We start from the raw sequence: 25,477 nt of genomic DNA on the forward strand, positions 1-25,477 counted from the left end.
TTTACAGACTCCATCATTTTGTTTTTTTGAGACAGGGTCTTACTCTGTCACCAGGCTGGAATGCAATGGCATGATCATAGCTCAATGCAACCTCTACCTCCTAGGATCAAGGGATCCTCCTGTCTCAGCCCCCACCACTCCCCATACCCCAGTAGCTGGGACTACAGACATGTGCCACTATGCCCAGCTAATTTTTTTTTTTTGTAAAGACAGGGTCTCCCTCTGTTGCCCAAGCTGGTCTCAAACTCCTTGAGCTCAACCAATCCTCCCACCTGGGCCCCCAAAGTGCTGGGATTACAGGCATGAGCCAATGCATTCCACCTCCAAAACAAATGTTTAAAAAAACAAAAAAGAAAGTAGGAGAGTAGGCTGGCCAAGGGAATGAAGTAGCATTGACTATTTGCTGCCTGTAGTGAGGGTCTTAAGTTATCTATCTAGAAGATAAAGAAGACCACTATATCACACTCAACCTCCACAATGTAACATACCTACAGGTCTGTATTTAATATTCTAAAAAGAACTTTCCTTACTCTATGACATGGGCTAAATTGCATGCCCCTCAAAATTTGTATGTTGAACCCCCAGTGTGGCTGTATTTGGAGACTGGGTCTTTAAGGAGGTAAATTAAGGTCAAATGAGGTCATGAGGGTGGGGCCCTAATCTAACAGACTGATGTCCTCATAGGAAGACCAGGGACAATAGAGCTTGCTGGCACAGAGAAAGGCCACGTGAGGATACAGCAAGAGAGCCCTCAACAAATACCAACCCTGCTGGTACTCTGATCAAGCCTCCAAGAACTGCGAAAAAAATCAATGTCTGTTGTTTAAGGCACCCAGTCTGTGGTATCTTTTTATGGCAACCCAAGCAGACTAATACAGTCCATAACAGAAAAAAATTTTAAACAGTAATAACAAAAAACAAAAAGAAATTACCTCTGCCTGATCCCAACTTGATAATTTTTTGGGAGTGGCACCAGGAGTCTGATCAGCTGTTTGATCCCAACGCCGTTTTCGTTTTGATGGAGGCTGGGACGCTGCTGCTCCATTGACGACTTTTAGTTCTCCAGCTTTAGCTTTTTCTGCTAGCTGTTGCCTAATTTCTCGCTGAAAAAAAAACAGTGAGTGTTTACCTTTAAAATGCTTTCAATATATTTTTCTATCATTAGCACAATCATTTCCACTTAACATCCCATTTTATACTTTGCTCATTCTCCTTTCTATGGTACTAGTGGTCTCCCTTCTATGCTAGCTGGTTTCAAAGTCTGTGTCTTTATTTCATTTTACATAATGCCTGTCTTTCTATAAACAAAAGATAAGCAAGTTCAGAATTTGTAACATAGCACACTGTAGTTTATATATTGTAGGTGAAGTAAAATCTTCAGTCAACAATGGAGAACCATAATGCTTCCACTGAAAAATAGGGTTTTCTTCAAAACTAATATAAATAGCAATTAAGACTATGCAACGGCCAGGCGCGGTGGCTCAAGCCTGTAATCCCAGCACTTTGGGAGGCCAAGACGGGTGGATTACGAGGTCAGGAGATCAAGACCATCCTAGCTAACACGGTGAAACCCCGTCTCTACTAAAAAATACAAAAAACTAGCCGGGCGAGGTGGCGGGCACCTGTAGTCCCAGCTACTCCGGAGGCTGAGGCAGGAGAATGGCGTAAACCTGAGAGGTGGAGCTTGCAGTGAGCTGAGATCCGGCCACTGCACTCCAGCCTGGGCTACAGAGCGAGACTCCGTCTCAAAAAAAAAAAAAAAAGACTATACAACAAGATAGAAAAATGGTAAAAGATAAAAATAGTAAAATTGTTTTATTTATACTGACAAATTATATAAATACTCATAATTTAGTGGCAATGGATGCACATTTAATTCACTCTATACTGTTAAAATGGGGTTTTACTATCCCATTTAACTCATTCAACATATAAAATCTATTATATATTCATAATAGTAATGGAGGAGGCTGGGTATAGTGGCTCACACCTGTAATCCCAGCACTTTGGGAGGCTAAGGCGGGCAGGTCGCCGGAGGTCAGGAGTTCGAGCCCAGCCTGGCCAACATAACGAAACCCCATCTCTACTAAAAAAAAAAAAATACGAAAATTAGCTGGGCATGGTGGCGCACACCTGCAATCCCAGGAATTCGGGAGGCTGTGGCAGGAGAATCACTTGGACCCGGAAGGCAGAGGTTGCAGTAAGCTGAAACTGCACCACTGCACTTCAGCCTGGGCAACAAAGCAAGACTCCACTCAAAAAACAAAAAAATAGGCGGTTACTAGACAAAATGGCATAATCTCCGTAGGCCAAAAGGAATTATTCAAAATTCTCCACTTACATCCAAACTGAAACTTATAGAATCTCACACTGAACTCTTTGACTTTTCCCTAACATACTAGATTCAGATATACACCATAAACCTTCCTCACGGAAACAACCCCTGTAATGGCCAGGCACAGTGGCTCACACCTGTAATCCCAGCACTTTGGGAGGTCGAGGCAGGCAGATCACCTGAGGTCAGGAGTTCGAGACCAGCCTGGCCAACATGGTGAAACCCCATCTCTACTAAAAATACAAAAATTAGCTAGGCATGGTGACGCACACTTGTGTTCCCAGCTCCTTAGGAGGCTGAAGTGGGAGGATAACTTGAACCTGGGAAGCGCAGGTTGCAGTGAGACAAGATCACGCCACTGCACTCTAGCCTGGATGAGTGAGACTCTGTCTCAAAAAAAAAAAAAAAAATCCCCTGTAAGACACATACATACATATACAGCCAAGGAGCCCAGGACTAGAAAAGGATATAGAAATGATTTTGAAAGGTGGTATAAGGCCGGGCGCGGTGGCTCAAGCCTGTAATCCCAGCACTTTGGGAGGCCGAGACAGGCGGATCACGAGGTCAGGAGATCAAGATCATCCTGGCTAATACGGTGAAACCCCGTCTCTACTAAAAAATACAAAAAAAATCTAGCTGGGCGAGGTGGCGGGCGCCTGTAGTCCCAGCTACTCGGGAGGCTGAGGCAGGAGAATGGCGTAAACCTGGGAGGCGGAGCTTGCAGTGAGCTGAGATCCGGCCACTGCACTCCAGCCTGGGCGACAGAGCGAGACTCCGCCTCAAAAAAAAAAAAAGAAAGGTGGTATAATTTGGGGGTAAGATTCTTTCTCAGTTAATTTTTATTAATACTATTAAAATATTTGTGCAGCAAATAGCAAAAAAGAAACGTAACAGTCTCTCAATCACAACTGTATTTACATTCTTTCATAACCATTAAAACAGGAGACAGGTTTACATACTTCTTCTTTAGTCAAGTGTTGTTCTCGCATTACATCCATGTAAGTCCTAGCATTCATTTTAGGATCAGGGGTCTTCCCTCCTGCAGAAAAGAACAGCAACAGGAAAAGAGTACAATAAATAAAAGATAATCAGGTTCAACTGATTTATCTGCCCTGCTCTAAATATTATGTTATTCCATAATCATTTAAATTATTTTTTGATGGAAAACTTTAATAATTATACATCTTACTTTTTATTGAGTTTGCTGATCAATTTAACCTGTTTGAACACAAACATCTACAGCAGTTTAAAACAAATATTTTAATGCATATAAAAACAAAATGACAGCACAGTTTAGAGTCTTCAGAAGTGATGGGTTCCTGGGTTGCTAATCCGGAATACGTACACTTTCGTGCCTTTGTCTCCATCAGCAGTTCTGACTTCAAGCAGCAGAATAGAAGCCTAGAAAATTATCTCTTTACCATTAGTAACACTTTGGAAAGATATTTATATTCAAAACATTACCTGTTGCAAGTTGTTAAAATCCTGACTACAAATAACTATGACTAGATAAGTTCTTCATACAGTGTTCTAAAACAATTGTAGTTTAGAAAATCTGATTTTAAAAATATACCTATAATCTTATTCTGATGTCACGTTACTAAAAAGGGCTTCATGCTTTAAGTTTTTTGACCCAGAAAACATATTTTTATTTCTTAGAAAGCATAAATTAAAACTGGAAACATATTACTTGAAATATATTACTTCTACCAGTTATTATGATGCACACAGAAGCAACATGGTGTACAAAGAGATGTGTTGGTCTCTTGGTTAAAGTTTCAGTATTTGCTTTTCAAACTTCAAAATATCTTACAGAAGCCCAAACAGTATATAACAAGATTCACAGAGGCACATTATGCTTTAGAAATGTGGTAACTAGCTATACAAGTGGTATAGCATCACAATTTAGGAAAAAATAATAAAATTCTAAGACATTTCCTATGCTGAAGATCATGCCCAATTGGTAGTGTCATTCTTTCTGACACTAGCTCTGATAAGACTTCCTTTGGAATACTTTTTCACCATAATCTAGAGAGGATGTGTTGAACTGCACCCTTAAGAATGCAGACAGGACTGGCATATAGCAGTACTGCTGTAGGAAAGAAATTAAGGACAGTTAGTATGGGCCTGTGAATTCTGGCATACATGTTTAAATCAATTACAATTATGCAAGTAAAAAAAGAATATCCCTACTAATTCATGCAGGCTGAAAATCTAGTATGTAAACCTGCAGCAGAATCTAATTTTAAGAAACAGGCACCTAATTTTGATTGTGAAACTCACTCACCTGAGGAAAGCTTCCACAGGCTCACTATGCCCCTTGTGCTGATTTGCACACTAAAATTAGCAAAACAGACTCCAACTATTAAAAATATCACACTCTTTGTATACATACTTTTGTTTTAACTTTAAGTATGCTTAGAGCAAAGTAGGTGCCTTTACTAAGCTATATTTAGAGCACTATGGGGGGAGTTCTAGTGTGAGAAACAGTTTCTCAAGGGTAACAATCCTAAACATCTAAGATTTGGAATGAAAACTTTCAATAATTTGAAAGTATTTTGAGCAGGAAAACACATTTGTTCCAAGTATAGAAAGCGTACCCAAAACAAAAGTAAAAGTAAAACCTTTAACCCTTTGCGTTTCTATGGCATTGGCTCATTTTTTTCTTGTCCTTCTACCTGGAAAGAAAACTTGCATTATAAAGATGAAGAATATGGCATCTGTGACTTCAACCAAATCTATACAAATCTATAGTAGGGGGGATTTTTAAAAAGAAAAGCAAATTCAGAAGCATGCCAAAAAAAATCAAAGGGCTAAAGACAACTTAATACAAATAAATTTCTGAATACTTATAGAAAAGTGGGAAAGAATTACCATCTGCAAAAGGATCAAGACGCTCTGGGGAAATTATCATGGTCCGCCTATGCTTTTTGTATTCATCTTCCCGGTCTGCAATCTTCGGAGGTCGGTGCTCAGCAAATGGATCATACTGAAAAGAGGTATGTCTCACTTAATATCCACTTTATTAAAATAACAAAGCAGAATATCATAAACAAAAATCAGAACACTGTAAAGCACAAATGTTTAATACATGTCTACTAATATTCTGTACTGCTTCACAGATAAATGTTAATATAAAAAAATAAGGCATATGGAAACAAGGTAATATACATATCCACATTTCCATAGTTCAATGCTTCACTACATGATTACAGCCAGGCGTGATGGCCTGTGTGTATAATCTCAACTACTTGGGAGGTTGAGACAGGAGGAATGCTTGAGCCCAGGAGTTTGGGATCAGCCTGAGCAAGACAGTAAGACCTTGTGTCAAAAAAAAAGAAGATTACACCTTTACAAAATAAATTATTATTTATAATTCTCCTTAAAGCATCCTAAAATTTATGGGTTTCTATGGGAACTCAGACATTCACTTTTCTTTAGCTGAATAAACTATGCTTTTAAAATAAAAGGTCACCTGTTCTGTTGACTGTGGTATATCATTAAGCAATGCCACAGGGGCATGATATCCTGGCTTCTTCTGACCAAGCAAACTCGTAGATGATGAATAGTCATCGTCATCCTGCAATGAAAATCCCCCAAAAAGCCATAAACAAAATGTCAGAACTTAACAATTAGAAAGAATATGCAAAGATTCAACATGAAATCAAAAGATCTACTGACAGTGTGATGTCTAAGCCCTCCTTCATAAAACTTACAAACAAAATTGGTCTTCTTTCACTTCAAAAACCTATTAAATTCAATTCAGTAAAGCTATCTTTATTTTTTAAAACGATTAAGCAGGGAATATCTTCTATAGAAGTCAATTAAGATAAAGTAGGTATGGACTAGAAAAACCTGAGCATTTAATTTTAATGTTTTTTCAATTTGATAACTACAGCTTATTTTAGAACTTTCTACTTTTAACTCATTTTTTTAAACACAATTTAACAACCATTGAAACAAATATTTAATTTTAAATGTATTTGCCCCTAGTAGTATGTTTAAACAGAACAATGTTATACTGTTACTTTTCTAGTATAAAAAGTACAACTGTCTGGGAGGTCAAGGTGGGAGAATGGCTTGAGTGTAGGAGTTCTGAGACTAGCCTAGGCAACAGAGACCCAGCTGGGCAAGGTGGTGCACATCTGTAATCCCAACACTTTGGGAGGCCGAGGCTGGGGACTGCTTGAGCCCAGGAGTTCAAGACCAGTCTGGGCAACATAGTGAAACTCTGTCTCTACCAAAAAAATACAAAAATTAGCCAGGCATAGTGGTGTGTATATGTAGTCCCAGCTACTCAGGAGGCTGAGGTGGGAAAATTGCTTGAACTTGGGAGGCGAAGGTTGCAGGGAGCCATGATCTGGCCACTGCCTTCGGCTTGGGCAACAGAGCAAGGCTTTGTCTCCAAAAAACAAAACCACATACATAGTGAGATCTCATCTCTATTGTAATAAAAATAAATAAAAAATAAAAAATGCAACACGGGGTAATTCTCCAGATCTTAACACCTCACTTATTTTATTTAAAAATAAAGTGACAATTTCCCCCTCAGTTTCTGAAACATAGAGCTATCACTTTATTTTACCATTAGGGTATGAGACCCCCAAATAAAGTGCTAACTAGGCCACCACTGGCTTCTAGAAATTTCACCTTTTGGGACTTTAAATTTCTCTCAAGAAAAAAAAAGAGGCAGAGAGAGCCAACTATAAAGTAAAATGTGACTTGAATTTCTTAAAAATAACCAGTTTGGCACCACATGTTCTCACTCATAGGTGGGAACTGAACAAAAAGAACACTTAGACATGGATGGGGAACATCACACACCAAGGCCTGTCATGGGGTGGGGAGAGGGGTGGGATAGCATTAGGAGATATACCTCATGTAAATGATGAGTTAATGGATATAGCACACCAATATGGTACACGTATACATATGTAACAAACCTTACCCTAGAACTTATAGTAAAAAAAAAAAAAAAAAAAAAAAAGGAAGAAAGAAATATACATGACCTATCCAAAAATTAAAAAAAATAAAAAATAACCAGTTTGGGCCAGGCGTGGTGGCTCACGCTTGTAATCACAGCACTCTGGTAGGCCAAGGCAGGCGGATCACGAGGTCAGGAGATCAAGACCATCCTGGCTAACACAGTGAAACCCTGTCTCTACTAAAAATACAAAAAATTAGCTGGACGTGGTGGCGGGCGTCTGTAGTCCCAGCTACTCTAGAGGCTGAGGCAGGAGAATGGAATGAACCCAGGAAGCAGAGCATGCAGTAAGCCGAGATCGCACCACTGCATTCCAGCCTGGGCGACAGAGCGAGACAAAAAAAAAAAAAAAAGTATGATAATCTATATACATAAAGTTTATCTCTAACTGAATCACCAAATTTGGAGTTTGGAATGGTCTGATAAAATATAAGCTACCTGGAATACATAAAAAATGCTTTGAGGGAACAGATACCAAAATGAAAGGCACTCCTCCTCCATAGTAATTGAAACAGATATGAAAAGCTCATCAATATCAGTACTAAGAAGAATTCCAGGCTGGGCGCAGTGGCTCAAGCCTGTAATCCCAGCACTATGGGAGGCCGAGGCAGGTGGATCACCTGAGGTCATGAGTTCAAGACCAGTCTGGCCAACATGGAGAAACTCCATCTCTACTAAAAATACAAAAATCAGCCAGGCATGGTGGCAGGCGCCTGTAATCCCAGCTACTCGGGAGGCTGAGGCAGGAGAATCACTTGAACCCAGGAGGCCGAGGCTGCAGTGAGCGAAGATCACGCCACTGTACTCAAGCCTGGGCGACAGGGCGAGACTGTCTTAAAAAAAAAAGAGAGAGAGAAAAGAAAATTCATTCACATTAAGATACCAAGACGAAAAAAACAGTATCAAGTACAATCAGTAATCAAATCGCAAGGACAGATGGCTATTTACAATTAAGTCACTTCTCACACAGGCTACTCTAGATAGAGCTGATAAGTAATGGCAGGGATTTACTTTACTGTTTACTTTATAACGGTAATGGCTGGCAGGTGCTTCACTGGATAAACAAACTAGTCTTTACCAAAAATTCTCAGAACAAAGCATTTCCAGTGAAGTTTCTGAACCTTAGAGAGGATACCTCCGGTAGTTTTATCCTCTAAAAGATCCCAAAAATGGCCGGGCGCGGTGGCTCAAGCCTGTAATCCCAGCACTTTGGGAGGCCGAGATGGGCGGATCACGAGGTCAGGAGATCGAGACCATCCTGGCTAACATGGTGAAACCCCGTCTCTACTAAAAAAATACAAAAAACTAGCCAGGCGAGGTGGCGGGTGCCTGTAGTCCCAACTCGGGAGGCTGAGGCAGGAGAATGGCGTGAACCCGAGAGGCGGAGCTTGCAGTGAGCTGAGATCCGGCCACCACACTCCAGCCTGGGCGACAGAGCGAGACTCCGTCTCAAAAAAAAAAAAAAAAATTCCAAAAATGTTTCTCCAGATTAAACCAGATGGCTGAAACAAAAGTTATTCATATTTCTTGCTCTCTCAAAAAAAAAAAAAACTGCCTCTTGTACATAATTTGTAACTTACATCTTCAAGTTCAGTTGCAGCAATTGATGTCACGTATCCAGCAAATCTGCTGTCACTTCCACCATAAATTTCCTGGTCATAATAACCTGTAGAATCGAGGCCCACTCCTTGAGCTTCATCAAGAGCTGCCTTCTTGCCTTGAATTTCTCGAATCTGTGCTTCAATATCTATAAAAAGATAATACAGACTTTCTTAATTTCATTTTCCAAAAGAATTCCCAACACAATGCATCTCTTTACTAGGTAATTATCAAAATACTCTCTTAAATACAGAAAATGTACATAATTGTACCATATAAGAGACTAGTAATCACAACAGCGTAAGCATGCTCTAGAAATTAAATCATGATAGGCTGGGCGCCGTGGCTCACGCCTATAATCCCAACACTTTGAGAGGACGAGGTGGGCGGATCACTTGAGGTCAGGAGTTCGAGACCAGCCTGGCCAACATATAGCGAAACCCCGTGTCTACTAAAAAATACAAAAATTAGCTGGGTGTGGGGGCAATGCACCTGTAGTCTCAGGTACTTGGGAAGCTGAGGCAGGAGAATCACTTTAACCCGGGAGGCGGAGGTTGCAGTGAGCGGAGATCACACCACTACACTCCAACCTGGGTGACAGAGCAAGACTCTATCTCTCAAAAAAAAGCCAAAAACCGTGATAAGATATCATCTAACATATAACCCAGCTTCAAATTTCCCCAGCTGCCCTAGTAACAGCCTTTACAGATGTTCTTTTTTAACCCACGATCCAATCAAGCACCCTACACTGCATTTAGTTGTCACTCTCTTTGCTCTTCTTTAAATACAGACTAGTCTTCCATATTGTAGTCTTTCCTGACACCAGGTTAATTTTGCAAAGCAATGTTTTGTTTTAATAATATAAATAGTACATAGATGTATAAAGAAATAGTTTTGATTGCAAAAGATTTCTATGGCCTGACAAATAGCTGTTTAAATTCTTGCCAGCCCATGCTGAATTAAGCCCTTTGACACCAGGCACTTTTAAAAAGCTTACTTGCTGGCCAGGCGTGGCAGTCCATGCCTGTAATCCCATCACTTTGGGACGCCAAGGCAGGCAGATCACCCGAAGTCAGGCGTTCGAGACCAGCCTGGCCAACATGGTGAAACCTACTCTCTAGTAAAAATACAAAGTTAGCTGGGTGTAATGGTGCACGCCTGTAGTCCTAGCTACTCAGGAGGCTGAGGCAGAAGAACTGCTTGAACCCCGAAGGCCAAGGTTGCAGTAAGCCAAGATCACATGCCAGTGCACTCTCGCCTGGGCAAAGAGAGCAAAACTCATCTCAAAAAAATAAATAAATAAATAAAAATTAGGCTGGGCGCAGTGGCTCATATCTGCAATCCCAGCACTTCGGAAGGCCGAGGCGGGCAGATCACCTGAGGTCAGGAGTTCGAGACCAGCCTGGCCAATGTGGTAAAACCCTGTCTCTACTAAAAATACAAAAATTAGCTGGGCATGGTGGCAGGCGCCTGTAATCCCAGCTACTCAGGAGGCTGAGGCAGGAGAATCACTTGAACCTGGAAGGCGGAGGTTACAGTAAGCCGAGATCACGCCACCGCACTCCAGCCTGGACAACAAGAGCGAAACACCATCTCAATCAATAAATAAATAAGCTCAATTGCTAGCTGCATGAATCAAAAGCTAAAGATTCAAATAGCATCCTGCATTTGCCAAACCTCCCAGCTAAAGGAGAAAGCCCTCTATAGTTCCTCAAGATAGATGTGCAGGATAACAAAAAGTCCTTATCTAGTCTAAGGCACAGCTGGGTCACATTTCCACATAAGAAAGGAACAGGAGCAGGTCTCAGAAACTGGAGGCGGGACGCAGTAGCTCACACACGTCATCCAAACACTTTGGAAGGCTGAGGTGGGCGGATCACTTGATCCCAGGAGTTCAAAACCAGCCTGGGCAACATGGCAAAACCCCATCTCTACAAAAACTACAAAAATTAGCCAGGCATGGTGGCAAACCTATAGTCCCCTGCCACTTGGGGGGCTGAGGTGGGAGGACTGCTTGAGCCCAGGAGGTCAAGGCTGTAGTGAGCCATGATTGCTGCCACTGCACTCCAGCCTGGATGTGAGACTGTCTCAGAAACAAAGAAACAGAAAGAAAGAAACTCAAAATGATATAATAGTTTTAATGCTGAATTTAGCAGCCCCAGTTTGTGATCAGATCTCAAAATTCTTATAGTGTATCGTGTTACACAGCAGCACTACATGCACAGATGTTACTTTCTCCCCAAACCATTACAGCAGCCCAGGCAGCCAGAAATATCCTCACTTGAGCAGGGTGGTTCTTTGTAGTATGATCTCTACTTTTGTTTCTGTTCGTAGTTTTATATTTTGAAAAATTTAATCTACATTTGCCCCACTCCCAGCCCCTTCAGGCATTTTCTTTTCTTTTTTTTTTTGAGTGGCCCGAACTCGGCTCACTGCTATCTCCGCCTCCCAGGTTCAAGCGATTCTCCTGCCTCAGCCTCCCAAATAGCTGGGATTACAGGTGCCTGCCACCACGCCCAGCTTCAGGCTTTTTTTTTTAAAACCACAGGTACATTTATCACTTTTACCTAAATAGGTTTTTGTAAAAGGACCACAAATGCTACTTCCATGAGGATTTAGGCAAGAAACAAATGGGTGAATCAGGACAAACAGTCTGCAATCTCCTATACAGCATTAGTATAGACTAAGGACCACGTACAAAGAAAGGACCTGGTGCACCTGTTACAAAGGTGGAATCCTAAGTCTTGGATACACTAACTCCAAACCTCCAACTCAGGCTGTGAAGCCCAGGATTCTGCCTCATTAACAAACACCCTAGGAAACTATTTTACCTGGCCCTTCACCCCTCCCATTTCCAACCCCAGCCCACCCCCTCTCTACCAAATTCTCTCCACCAAAGCAATCATTTTGTTCTCTACCTCATACACAACTAAAAAATAGGAAAGGGGTGCTGTTTTATAAAAACTGCACACTGGCCGGGCGCGGTGGCTCAAGCCTGTAATCCCAGCACTTTGGGAGGCCAGGAGGCGGTGGATCATGAGGTCAGGAGATCGAGACCATCCCGCCGCAACATGTGTTCCTGTCTCTACTAAAAATACAAAAAAACTAGCCGGGCGTGGTGCATGGAAGGCCAGTCCCAGCTACTCGGAGGCTGAGGAGAATGGCGGAACCTGGGAGGCGGAGCTTGCAGTGAGCCGAGATCGCCCCACTGCACTCCAGCCTGGGTGATTACAGTGCGCAGACTCCGTCTCAAAAAAAAAAAAAAAAACTGACCGCCAATACATAGCAACTTGCATTTTCTGCCTTATCAAGCATCTCTCTTATTTTCCGTCTAAAGAACTTTTCCATCCTAAAGTTTCAGCAACTAGTTCCTCATCTGGATAACATTTATTCAGGAACTAATTTCAGCTACTGAATTTTACCTACTGATTTTATGTACCTGCTGATTAGCATCAGAGTTTCCAATCACAAAGGTTCATAAAATACTGAAATAGTGTTGGTATGAAATCCATGTAAATCATGACTAGATTCTTATTAAAATTTAGTAACAAAATTACCCAGCCCAAAATCTCCTGGGCCTAGGCAGTTGTTTGTAGTTAATTAATCCTGAGGGGAGTTTATTACTGAACTTCTTATAGGCAGTCCAATTAAATGTTTATATGCACATCAGGCATTGTTTTCTGTCTGCTGGAAACTATGGATATAAAGTCCAAAAAGCTAATGGGCTTTGTTAACACACTGCAAACTGCAGCACATTTACACATACACCATGTGATTCATAAAATTAAGACATCAGATTCCATAAAACTCAGCAGCTTATTATGCAATTCGGAGAACTAAAAACTCAGAAATTTCTTAATAAACTATGTGCCAAAATACCAAACATAATATACCCAAATATTTATGAGAAAACAAATTATTACCATGACATTCATAAATAAGGTAACTTTGTGTCTCAGGTTTCATTTTCAAAATAAATAAATAAAAAGGTGGGAAAAAATATGGCAGAAAACGAAGAATTGATAAAGCTGAATAGTGGGTTAGTGTTCATTATATTTTGTTCTATTCTCTTCTGTACGTTAAAATATTTCATAAAAGGTGATCTCGGCCAGGCATGGGGGCTCACAATGGTAATCCCAGCACTTTGGGAGGCCGAGGCGGGTGGATCACGAGGTCAGGAGTTCAGGACCAGCCTAGCCAAGATGGTGAAACCCCGTCTCTACTAAAAATATAAAAATTAACCAGGTGAGTGTCTGGAATCCCAGTTACTCAGGGGGCTGAGTCAGAGAACTGCTTGAACCCCAGAGGCAGAGGATGCAGTGAGCCGAGATCGCACCACTGCACTCCAACCTAGGCGACAGAGCAAGACTCCATCTCAAATAAATAAATTAATTAATCAATAAAAAAGTAATAAGGCTGGGCACTTTGGGATGCTCAGGCAGGCAGATCACTTGAGTTCACAAGTTCAAGGCCAGCCTAAGCAATATGACGAAACCCTGTCTCTATAAAAAAATACAAAAATTAGTCTGACAAAAATACAAAAATTAGTCACTACAGGTGCACACCTGTAGTCCCAGATATTCAGGAGGCTGAGGTCAGAGGATGGCTCAAGCCCAGGAGGCAGAGGTTGCGGTGAGCTGAGATCACACCACTGTACTCTAGCCTGGGTGTTAGAGCCAGGCCCTGTCTCTAAATAAGTAAATAAACAAATAGGTAATCTGTAGAAGTCATTAAAAGTAATTTTCCAAATTTTTCTCTCCCCTATCCATGCCAGCCAAGGTTTGTAAAATTCCACTTCAAATTCTGTATCTCTGGGAATGACAATGTTGTCTCTAACTCCATATCTTCAAAGCCAACACTAAGTTACAGCCTGGTGTGTAAGTATTCCTGTAATTTCTTAAATATAAACTGACTAAAAATGTGCAAATAGATCATTTCTAACAACAAATGATCAATGCATAAAATTTCTTGGCACCTGGCTGAGTGCGGTGGCTCACGCCTGTAATCCCAGCACTTTGGGGAAGTCAAAGCAGCTGGATCACTTTGAGATCAGGAGTTCAAAGCCAGCCTGGCCAACAATGAAACCCTGTCTTCACTAAAAACACAAAAATTAGCCAGGCATGGTGGTGGCATGCCTATAATCCCAGCTACTCAGGAGGCTGAGGCATGAGAATCGCTTGACCCTGGGAGGTGGAGGTTGCAGTGAGCCAAGATCGCACCATTGCACTCCCCCGTGGGCAACAAGAGTATCGCTTGAGTCCGGGAGGCAGAGGTTGCAGTGAGCCAAGATGATGCCACTGCAATTCAGCCTGGGTAACAGAGTGAGACTTCACCTCAAAAAAAAGGGGGGGTTGGCAACTATGAAAATAAAAAATGAGAGAACATACCAAAATGAGTAACCAGGGGTCAAAAACAATGAAGACTTGAGGAGGCAAAGAAACGTCTATGCTAATAATCTCTTCCAACTTCAATTATGACCAACATGAACAAAACCTGTTCCAGCCTAATCCCTTCCCAATTTGGACTCGTAGTTCAATACATTCAGATGTGAAGACAAAGAAAAAAGGGATACTGTCTGCTAGTGACTGAGCAAAAAGAGACTAGGACCTCCTATTGGCCACACAAAACTGCCAAAAGCTGGCACTCTTTAACCCATTTAAACCGTTAAATATTCCAATTTCCACACTGTTGTGCACATCAATAGTTTCTGCCTTTTTATTACTGGGTAGTATTCCACTGTGCTAGTGTGTTTATCCATTCTCTAGTTGAAGTACATCGAGTTGTTTGCAGCGATTACAAGTAAAGCTACTGTAAACATTTGTTTAGAGGTTTTTGTGTGAAGACAGGTTTTAATAACACTAGGGTAGGCGGAGCATGGTGGCTCACGCCTGTAATCCCAGCACTTTGGGAGGCCAATATGGATGGATCACCTGAGGTCAGGAGTTCGAGACCAGCCCGGCCAATATGGTGAAACCCCATCTCTACTAAAAAGACAAAAATTAGCCAGGTGTGATGGTGCGCGCCTGTAGTCCCAGCTACTCGGGAGGCTGAGGCAGAAGTATCGCTTGAACCCGGGAGGCAGAGCTTGCAGTGAGCTGAGATCTTGTGACCGCACTCCAGCCTGGGAAATAGAGCGCTCAAAAACAAAAACAAACAAACAAACAAAAAACACTAGGGGGTAAACATCTATATCTAGGAATAGGATTGCTGGATCCTATAGTAAATGTTTACCTTTATAAGAAACTTAGCCTTTTTGATGGATTTACTTCCCCAAGTTTAAGAGCAGAGCAGAGCAGACTGTGTAACAGATAAAGAAGAATTTTGAGAGATGAAATGGAGGAGAGAGATATTAAGGGAACAAGTAAGATAAAGAGAAGCTGAGATAAGTGAGATTAGTAAAATTTCAATTCTGTGGTAGTAGAAAAAGGAGTACAGAGGTAGAAATAGGTGATATGGATTACCTAACTACCTGATTTTCTGGATGAAAGCCACATTTCTGTTCCCTGCCTCAACCTCTCCCCTACTCCCATCTTTAGTAAAACCCACTCACTGGGGGTAGGGTAGGGATATATGCTAGGACTCTTAGCTATTGATTATGAAATCTTAAAAAGAAGTGATTCCCTATCATGACAGTATATTTAGAATCCTAAAATTGAAGTTACGGGTAGTCCTTAAAATCCTGAGTTGTCATATCCAAATGTAGTTTTTAAAAATGTCTTAAACAAGAGATCAGAGCACTTAGTGAAGTGTTTATCAGACTTGCATTTACCAAAGAGCCATGCTAAAGGAAAAGTCTTGACGGCATATTGTCAAAAATGAGGTTTTTCTTAAATTGGTCATCTTATTTTTAAGATATGTGTATAACTGCGTGTCATACAAAACAGGTAGCAGTTAGGCCTGTTAGAAAAATGAAGAGTAGGCCAGGCTTGGTGGCTCACGCCTGCAATCCCAGCACTTTGGGAGGCTGAGGCAGGCAGATCACCTGAGGTCGGGAGTTTGAGACCAGCCTGACCAACATGGAGAAACCTCGTCTCTACTAAAAATACAAAAGTAGCCAGGCGTGGTGGCGCATGCCTGTAATTCCAGCTACTCCGGAGGCTGAGGCAGGAGAATCGCTTGAATCCAGGAGGCAGAGCTTGCAGTGAGCCGAGATCACACCATTGTACTCCAGCCTGGGCAACGAGAGCAAACCTCCGTTTCAAAAAAAAAAAGAAAAAAAAAAAACAAAACTGAAGAGTATATTTATTGACATTAAAATTATGGTGGGGGGAGAACCAGAATGTACAAATCCTTTTTAAGATTTCCTTCCCAGGGCCAGGCGCAGTGGCTCACGCCTGTAATCCCAGCACTTTGGGAGGCCAAGGCAGGCAGATCACGAGGTCAGGAGCTCGAGACCATCCTGGATAACATGGTGAAACCCCATCTCTATTAAAAATACAAAAAAATTAGCCAGGTGTGGTGGTGGGCACCTGTAGTCCCAGCTACTAGGGAGGCAGAAGCAGGAGAATGGCATGAACCCAGGAAGTGGAACTTGCAGTGAGCCGAGATCATGCCACTGCACTCCAGTCTGGGTGACAGAGCAAGACTCAAAAAAAAAAAAGAAAGCTTTCCTTCCTGGCCGGGCATGGTAGCTCACGCCTATAATCCCAGCACTTTGGTAGACGGAGGTTGACCTGACGTCAAGAGTTCAAGATCAGCCTGGCCAACATGGCGAAACACTGTCTCTACTAAAAATACAAAAATTAGCCGAGCATGGTAGCTGGTGCCTGTAGTCACAGCTACTCAGGAGGCTGAGGCAAAAGAATTGCTTGAACCCGGAAGGCAAAGGTTGCAGTGAGCTGAGATCACACCATTGCACTCCAGCCTGGACGACAGAGTGAGACTCCGCCAAAAAAAAAAAAAAAAAAAAAAAAAAAAAAAGGATTTCCTTACCATGACTAGCACAACCTAAACCTGAAGTATGATTTCAGAACTATGCTCATACCTAGAGTCCATAATTTTCTGGGTGCTTCCATTGCTTGTGGGCCCCCTAACATCTTGATTGCAGCAGTAATGGGAAGGAGGGAACCAGTTTTGACTGCCATTTTCCCCAATTCCTCCAGACTGTGGGAAACCACAGGACAAAGGTTCTGCAACAAATGAAGTGCAAGGAAAAAGAGAGAGACAGAGGAGGAACCTATGAACTGAAAAAGATTTACGAGATAAATCACTCAATCACAATGTACTGTGAAATGAAAAAGATGCAAGAGAAACCAACCAATCAAAATGTATCAGTTTTCTTGGCAACCTGACTGAAACTGAAAAACAAAGTTTAAAAGAATGGGTAAAACAGAACATTGACTAGATATTTTATTATTTTAATTTTAAGTGTAATTATAGTATTATCTTTTTAAGTCCTTACATTTTAGAAATACACACTGAAATATTTATGGATAAAGTGGTACATCTAAGATCTGCTTCAAAATAATAGGAAGAGTAGAAGGGACCAGTGTACCAATTAAACAAACTTGGCCTAAGCTTGGAACCGTTGAAGCTAGGTGATAAGTATATGAGGGTTTCATTTTACCACTCACTGTACTTTTTTGTTTTGTTATTTTGTTTTGAGATGGAGTCTCACTCTGTTGCCCAGGCTAAAGTGCAGTGGCATGATCTCGGCTCACTGCAACCTCCACCTCCCGGTTCAAAAGATTCTCCTTGAGCCTCCCAAGTAGCTGGGATTACAGGCATGCACCACCAAGTCCAGCTAATTTTTGTATTTTCAGTAGAGACGGGGTTTCACCATATTGGCCAAGCTCAAACTCCTGACCTCATGCAATCCATCTGCATCGGCCTCCCAAACTGGGATTACAGGCATAAGCCACCATACCCGGTCTGTTGTTTTGTTTTTTTGAGATGGAGTCCTGCTCTGTTGCCCAGGTTGGAGTACAGTGGCATGATCTCGGCTCACTGCAACGTCCACCTCCTGGGTTCAAGCAATTTTCCTACCTCAGCCCCGCTAGTAGCTGGGATTACAGGTGCACACCATCACGCCCAGCTAATTTTTGTATTTTTTAGGAGAGAGAGGGTTTCGCCACGTTGGCCAGGCTGGTCTCAAACCCCTGACCTCAGGTGATCCACCAGTCTCAGCCTCCCAATGTGCTGGGATTATAGGCATGAGCCACTGTGCCCAGCCGTTTTGTTTTCTAGAAACTGGGTCTGCCTCTGTCGCCCAGGCTGGAGCACAGTGGCCCCATCATAGCTCACTGCAGCCTCAATCTCCTGGGCTCAAGAGAGATTCTCCCACCTCAGCCTCCCAAGTAGCTGGGACTACAGGCACACACCACCACACCTGGCTAACTTGTATTTTTTTTTTGTAGAGACAGGGTCTTACCATATTGCCCGGCCAATCTTGAACTCCTGAGCTCAAGCCATCTGCCCAGGCATGCCACTGTGCCAGGCGCTCTCTACTTTTCTGTATGTTTGCAGTCTCAAGCAATCCTCCTGTCTTGGCTTCCCAAAGTGCTGGGATTATATGCGTGAGCAACCCCTGGCCTCCTGTATTTTAAAACTCAGACCTACATATCAAACTCTTGAGAAAAACAACTCATACCACTGATAGCAGAAGGTCACATCTAATACAACTATTTAACTGCTCCCCACCAATTCTGTCCCTCTGATCTCCCCTCCTGTGCCTTTTCTTTTTTTTTTTTTTTTCCTGAGACAAGAGTTTCACTCAGTCGCCCAGGCTGGAGTGCAGTGGCGTGATCTCAGCTCACTGCAAACTCCGCCTCCTAGGTTCAAGCGATTCTCCTGCCTCAGCCTCCTGAGTAGCTGGGATCACAGGCGCACGTCACCATGCCCGGATAATTTTTTTTGTATTTTTAGTATAGGGGGGTTTCACCATGTTGGCCAAGCTGGTCTGGAACTCCAGACCTTGGGTGATCCGCCCACCTCAGCCTCCGAAAGTGCTGAGATTATTGGTGTGAAACACCGTGACCAACCCTTTTCTTCTTTCTAAGCCTTAGATCATGCTAAACCCAACTTGTAGCACTTCTTCCTCCTTGATGCTTCTTTATTTTTCATTTTTCATCTGGATTATGTTCAATGTTCTAATCACTGCTCATTACACATTACAGAGATACTGCCCTCAGATGTTAAATCTCTCACCTACACCTTTTAGTGTGGTCCCTAAGTGATATCTATTCTCCTTCAGCCAGACATAGCTGGTGAACAAGTATTTCCCCAATACGAGACTTCTAAAAGACATCACAGAAAAACAGGAAGTATATTCTGAATCCCAACCCTCAACTTTTTCATTAAACAAAACTGCAACAGGACAATTAACTATAATACAAATCATTTTACTGAGCACTACAAACAATACTGATAAATTGATTCCCAAATGATTAATTCTATTTAAAAAAAAAATTCAAGGCCAGGCATTGTGGCTCACACCTGTAATCCTAGCACGGTGGGAGGCCAAGGCAGGAGGACTGCTTGAGCCCAGGAGTTCCGAGATCAGCCTGGGTAACATAGCAAGATCCCATATCTAAAAAAAAATTGTAAAAATTAGCCAGGCATGGTGGCACACGCCTGTAGTTGTAGCTACTTGGGAGGTTGAAATGGGAGGATCGCTTGAGCCCAGCAGTTGTAGGTTAAGTGAGCTATGATCACGCCACTGTACTCCAACCTGGGCAACAGGGCAAGACCCAGTCTTAAAAATAAACAAAGGAAGGCCGGGCGCGGTGGCTCAAGCCTGTAATCCCAGCACTTTGGGAGGCTGAGATGGGCGGACCACGAGGTCAGGAGATCGAGACCACCCTGGCGAACACGGTGAAACCCCGTCTCTACTAAAAAGTACAAAAAAACTAGCCAGGCGAGGTGGCGGGCGCCTGTAGTCCCAGCTACTTGGGAGGCTGAGGCAGAAAAATGGCGTAAACCTGGGAGGCGGAGCTTGCAGTGAGCTGAGATCCGGTCACTGCACTCCAGCCTGCGTGACAGAGCGAGACTCCGTCTCAAAAAAATAAAAAATAAAATAAAATAAAATAAAATAAAAATAAAAATAAACCCAGGAAAAAAAAAATACATCAGCAAGATACACAATAACAAAACTATAACTATTCCAGCCACTCATCAAGCAAAGAATTAGGGAAAAAGCTTTTTCAGCTTGGTGATGTACCAAAAAATCTAATTCAAAGGATTAGTGGCAAAACAAGCTGATACACAGGATTTTTGATTAACCCATTTTTCCCCTTACAAAACAGAGAAGAATATGTGTTCCCTATTTGTTTGCCAAAGTCAGCAGTATCTGAAGAACTGCTGGATGGCAAGATTATGCATATTCATAACCATACACCTGACACAATTTAATATGCAGAAAGATCTAAAAGATTTTATCTGATTTGAGTAAGTCCAGCTCTTTTTATATTTCAATCCTGGAAAGCATAAGCCACATTGGCCAGGGTAAAATATAATCAGATTGGTTAAAGAGGATGTGAGGCCTGATCCTAATAGAAATGTTTGAAAGGGTTCAGGCATTGTGGCTCATGCCAGCAATCCCAGCACTTTGGGAGGCCGAGGTGGGAGGATCACTTGTGGTCAAGAGTTTGAGACCAGCCTGGCCAACATGGCGAAACCCTGTCTCTAAAACTACAAAAATCAGTCAGGTGTGGTGGCGCATGCCTGTGATCCCAGTACTCGGGAGGCTGAAGCAGGAGAATAGCTTGAACCTAAAAGGCGGAGGTTGCTGTGAGCTGAGATTGCACCACTGCACTTCAGCCTGGGCAACAGAGCAAGACTCTATCTCAAAAAAAAAAATAAAAATAAAAAATAAAAAAATAAATGTTTGGAAAGAATATGACAGCAAAATAAATAAATAGTTACCAGTTTATCTCAATCTTGGAGCTAAGTAGAAGAGAAAATCTTAACACAATAGACTAAGCAATATAACATTTATACTGAGTGCTATGGCAGCACTGCCCCTAAAAGCATTAATTCTGCTTCAGTTTATCAAAAATGGCTTAACAAGAGAAAACAGTGATGGACCATGAATAATTAGAGTTCCACCAAGAAAATGTCATTAGGAAGGAAGCAAGAAGCTATGTCAGTATTATGTGTATTTCTACTAAACATTTATTATCCCCTGACTTATAACCCATAGGGATGGGCACAGACAGTGTTCAAGTATTGAATGTTCTGCTATTTTCTTATGGCATCACTTAATTCACATTGATAGAATAATCTCAAAAATAACAAGTTTGGACAATGAATAGCAATAGACCAAAGCTTTTAGCTGGGTTTCTAAAAAATTCAGGAAAACTGATCAGAACTTTGATTTTCCTGTTTGAGAGCATCTTATGCTACCAATAAATATCAAAGCTATACTATCAATATCCCCAAATGAATAACCTCCTGAATGAACAAAAACAGCACATCTTTATATTTTCTACTTATTTTGCAAAAGGTTATATTTGAGATAGTCTAAAAAAAATAATAAGGCCTAAGAACACTAAGAGAGCATTTAAATCCTAAATACCTAAAATAATACTGGTATTAAAGCCATTGCCAATTCATTAGCATGTCTGATAAACAGCAGAAAGCTGGACTTCAGGTCCTCTGGGTGACCCAAAGATTCAAAGCCATTCATATTCTGGTCCTAAACCAACCTTTACAGATTCATTTATTTCTTCTCTCCTTGCACCCACTGTTCCTGCCACAGTGGACTACTACTCAAACACACCTTTCACGATTCAATACCTTGTTACAAGATGTTCTCAGGCTCAGATGTCCTTCCCGATTTAAAACTGATCCTTTTAAAACAGGGACATGTAACCTCTTCAGTGAAATAACCCTAAGCATAATAATTCCCTTATCCAGGTTCCCAGAACATGTTGTTTGTTCTTCTACTTAAGCATGCATTTGGCCTCATGAGAGAATGAGGACATACACATCTGTTTCCCCTACCTGACTGTAAAATTTTGGATGGCCTCAGTCTGTTACCTCTCACAGACTAATACCGAGCCAAATACCCAGAAAGAACATATGAAACAAAAGTGAATTAGAAGTCTCGTTCTCAGTGAAAATCTCGGATTCCAAGTCAGAAATCAAAGAATGCAGTTCCAACTTCCCATGCCTCGTCTTTTCTGAAAAGTGATCCCGTTTCCTGTCATCTCCGGATATTTCCTAATGAACTCCAGTCTATTCCCAACGTTTTCCTAATTTGCACACTCTGCATTCCATAAAACGATCAACTAGTTTGAAAGCTTCGGCCATTAATGAAAGTAATTTATCTTTTCCTTTTCCATCTGGCTCTTCCAATAACCAGTCTCCAAAGAAAAAGATCAATATTATACTAAAAGTGACTAAGGGAGGGAAAACAACTACCAGATTTTATCCCCAAATCGTTTCGTGCAAGAAAAATAAGCAAGTAACACTGACGCTTGAACACACACGGGGGCAGGAGTAATGGAATCTGGGTTTAACTAAATTCGATTCAGTCCTGCCGGAAAAGTGGCTGCCGTATTTCAGTGCTTTTCTGACCCTCTTCTGCATAAACTATGCGGACGACACTGTCGACAGGCGAGTGAGACTTTCTCCCCACGCCCGCTTCCCAGATCCCTTGCCCACGAATCCTACTGAGGAAGCCGCTTAAACGAGGCCCTCTGGTCAGAGAAGAGAAGCTACTCTGAAGTAGCAGGTCCCAAACACCGAACAAAGCGCCTGTCGGGGGTGTAAGAGGAGGACGCCATTACGCGGGGCAGTGGCCTGCGCCGCTGGCGCGGAGGAGACGACCCTTGGCCCCGAAACGCGGGCTCGGCTCCCATGAAAGAAACCATAGGAAAAGGCAGAATCCTAGGAAGAAAGGCTCTTAGTAGGCTAGCAACCAAGAAAACACGTAAGCAGGGAAAGACCGCTTACCTTCGTGAGTCTTGGCGATCTTCGCCATTTTGTCCACTCGAACACACTGACGGAACTGGCGCTCCCAAGAACTTCCGCTCGTCGCCGCCGCCACGGAGAAAAAAAATAGCGGGGGCTGCACTCTGCGCGTGCGCCAAACAGGAGCGCGCTCCGTCGGGTGACACGTGACATAGCTGCCACCTAGAGGGAACCGCGAGGTGCATTGTGGGTGGGGGAGGAGTCACGGTTGGGACCTGAAGCCGCCTGCGTGGTGACCCAGGAAATCCTCGGGCTAAGCCGTAAGGTCCTTAAGTGAGTAACTTTGCCCTGGAGGAAAGTGGCTTCTACGAGGGGAGTTAAGAACACTGAGTCCCAGCTACTCTAGAGGCTGAGGTGGGAGCATCGCTTGAGCCCAGGAGTTCAAGGCTGCCGTGAGCCGTAATCGTGTTGCGCCACTATACTCCAACCTCCAGCCCGGGCGACAGAGCAAGACCCCGAGACCCCTCCCATAAAAAAAATGAACACTGTACGGAACACTGCGGGTTTTTTTTCTGTTTTTTTGACACAGAGTCTTGGTTTGTTGCCCAAGCTGGGGGGCAGTGGTTGGATCACAGCTCAACTTAACTTCGACCTTAAGGTTCAAGAGACTCTCCTGCCTCAGTCTCAAGAGTAGCTAGCACCACAAACGTGGGCCACCATACCCAGCTAATATTTTGTTTTTTGTAGAATGAGATCTTACTATATTGCCCAGGCTGGTCCCAAAGTGTTGACCTCAAGCAGTCCTCCTGCCTCAGACTCCCAAAGTGCTGGGATCACAGGCGTGAGCCACCACTGATTTTTATTAGCATCAGTAAAAGAATAAATTTGATAAAATAAAATTTTTGGCCAGGCGTGGTGGCTCACACCTGTAATCCCAGCACTTTGGGAGGCCAAGGCGGGTGGACCAGGAGGTCAGGAGTTCAAGACCAGCCTGACCAACACGGTGAAACCCCCTCTAAAAATACAAAAATTAGCTGTGCATAGTGGCATGTGCCTGTAATCCCAGCTACTCAGGAGGCTGAGGCAAGAGAATCACTTGAACCCGGGAGGCGGAGTTTGCAATGAGAGGAGATCACGCTACTGCACTCCAGCCTGGGCAACAAAGGGAGACTCCGTCTCAAAAAAAAATGCAATGGTTAATTTTAAGTGTCAGCTTGACTGGACCTAGAAACCTGGTAAAGCTATTTTTGTGGTGTGTCTGTATGGGTATTTCCAGATATTAGCGTGTGAGTACAAGTGGGCTAGGTAGGGAAGATCCGCCCTCCGTGTGGCCAAGTACCATCCAGTCTGATGGGGACCCCAGGATGAACAGAAGCAGAGAAAAGGTGAAAATGTCAGTTTATGCGCCAACGCTGGCTACATCCATTCTTCCTCTATTGTTGTTTTTGGACAACAACCCCAAGCTGCTCAACCTTTGGAATCCTGGATTTATACCAGCAGCACCCTACCCCTACACCTTCCTCCTGGTTCTCAGGCCTTCGGCCTTGGACTGAGTTACATTATTGTCTTCGTTGGTTCTAAACCTTGGGACTTGGACTGACCTACCAGAATCTCAGGGCCTCCAGTTTGCAGATGGCCTGTCAAGGAACTTAGTCTCCAAAATTGCAGGAGCCAGTTTCCCTAATAAATCCCAATGTCATAGTTCTTATCCCACAGGCCCACTTCTTTTTTTTTTTTTTTTTTTTTTTTTAGACGGAGTCTTGCTCTGTCACCCAGGCTGGAGTGTAGTGGCCGGATCTCAGCTCACTGCAAGCTCCTCCTCTCGGGTTCACGCCATTCTCCTGCCTCAGCCTCCCAAGTAGCTGGGACTACAGGCACCCGCCACTTCGCCTGGCTAGTTTTTTGTATTTTTTAGTAGAGACGGGGTTTCACCGTATTAGCCAGGATGGTCTCGATCTCCTGACCTCATGATCCGCCCGTCTCGGCCTCCCAAAGTGCTGGGATTACAGGCTTGAGCCACCGTGCCCGGCCAGGCCCACTTCTTTAGTTTAGTTTTGCTTTGTTTTTAGATATGAGGTCTTGCTCTGTTGCCCCAGCTATAGTACACTCCAGCCTCAAATTCCTGGGCTCTGGTGATTCTCCCAACTCAGCCTCCTGAGTACCTAGGATTATAGGTGCACACCACCATGCCCAGCTACTTTTTGATTTTTTGTTTTGTTTTGTTTGAGACAGAGTCTTACTCTTTCACCCCAGCTGGAGTGCAGTGGCGCGATCTCAGCTCACTGTAACCTTTGCCTCCCTAGTAGCTGGGACCATAGATGTGCGCCACCACACCCAGCTCATTTTTGTATTTTTAGTAGAGACAAGGCTTTGCCATGTTGGCCAAGCTGGTCTTGAACTCCGGGATTCAAGTGACCCACCCACATCGGCCTCCCAAAGTGCTGGGATTACAGGCGTGAGCCACCTCACCTGCCTACTTTTTAAATTTTTTGTTGAGACAGGATCTTGCTGTATTGCCCAGGCTAATCTCGAACACCTAGCCTCAAGTGATCTTCCCACCTGAGCCTCTCAAAGTGCTGAGATTACAGGCAGGAGTTCCTTAACCAACTTCGAGAACTTGGGAAATAAGATGTGGTGGGTCCTTGCCACTGTGAGCCAGACGTGGGTGAGAACTTCATGTGTGACCCGGCCCCTATATATACCCA

General features: G+C 42.9%; 2 protein-coding genes across 6 annotated transcripts in view; one reads left to right on the top strand and one right to left on the bottom strand.

Moving 5' to 3' along the window:
* SF3B1 (splicing factor 3b subunit 1) overlaps nt 1-22,937 on the bottom strand; it is a 48,812-nt gene extending 25,875 nt beyond the window's left edge. Inside the window, exons 1-6 of one of the 5 annotated variants that reach the window (XR_635655.3) lie at nt 22,815-22,937; nt 8,900-9,066; nt 5,811-5,915; nt 5,210-5,324; nt 3,295-3,374; nt 933-1,103 (exon numbers count right to left, since the gene is read on the bottom strand). Coding sequence is in view for 3 of the 5 variants with exons in the window: in XM_003907762.4 (XP_003907811.1) it covers nt 933-1,103; nt 3,295-3,374; nt 5,210-5,324; nt 5,811-5,915; nt 8,900-9,066; nt 22,815-22,842 (666 nt within the window). In the remaining 2 variants the exon portion in view is untranslated. Of the gene's footprint in view, nt 1-932; nt 1,104-3,294; nt 5,156-5,209; nt 5,325-5,810; nt 5,916-8,899; nt 9,067-22,814 lie in introns of those variants that run through there. The other 4 variants (XR_002516217.2, XM_003907762.4, XM_021923831.2 and 1 more) reach the window with 4 other exon arrangements.
* A 73-nt stretch (nt 22,938-23,010) lies between these two features.
* The window catches only part of COQ10B (coenzyme Q10B), a 34,626-nt gene continuing 32,159 nt past the window's right edge, over nt 23,011-25,477 (top strand). The window contains exon 1 of the mRNA XM_021923832.2: nt 23,011-23,105. The gene's annotated coding sequence lies outside the window, so the exon portion shown is untranslated. The remainder of the gene's footprint in view (nt 23,106-25,477) is intronic.

Source organism: Papio anubis, chromosome 10 (genome assembly GCF_008728515.1).
Source record: "Papio anubis isolate 15944 chromosome 10, Panubis1.0, whole genome shotgun sequence".
NCBI classification, from domain to species: Eukaryota; Metazoa; Chordata; class Mammalia; order Primates; family Cercopithecidae; genus Papio; species Papio anubis.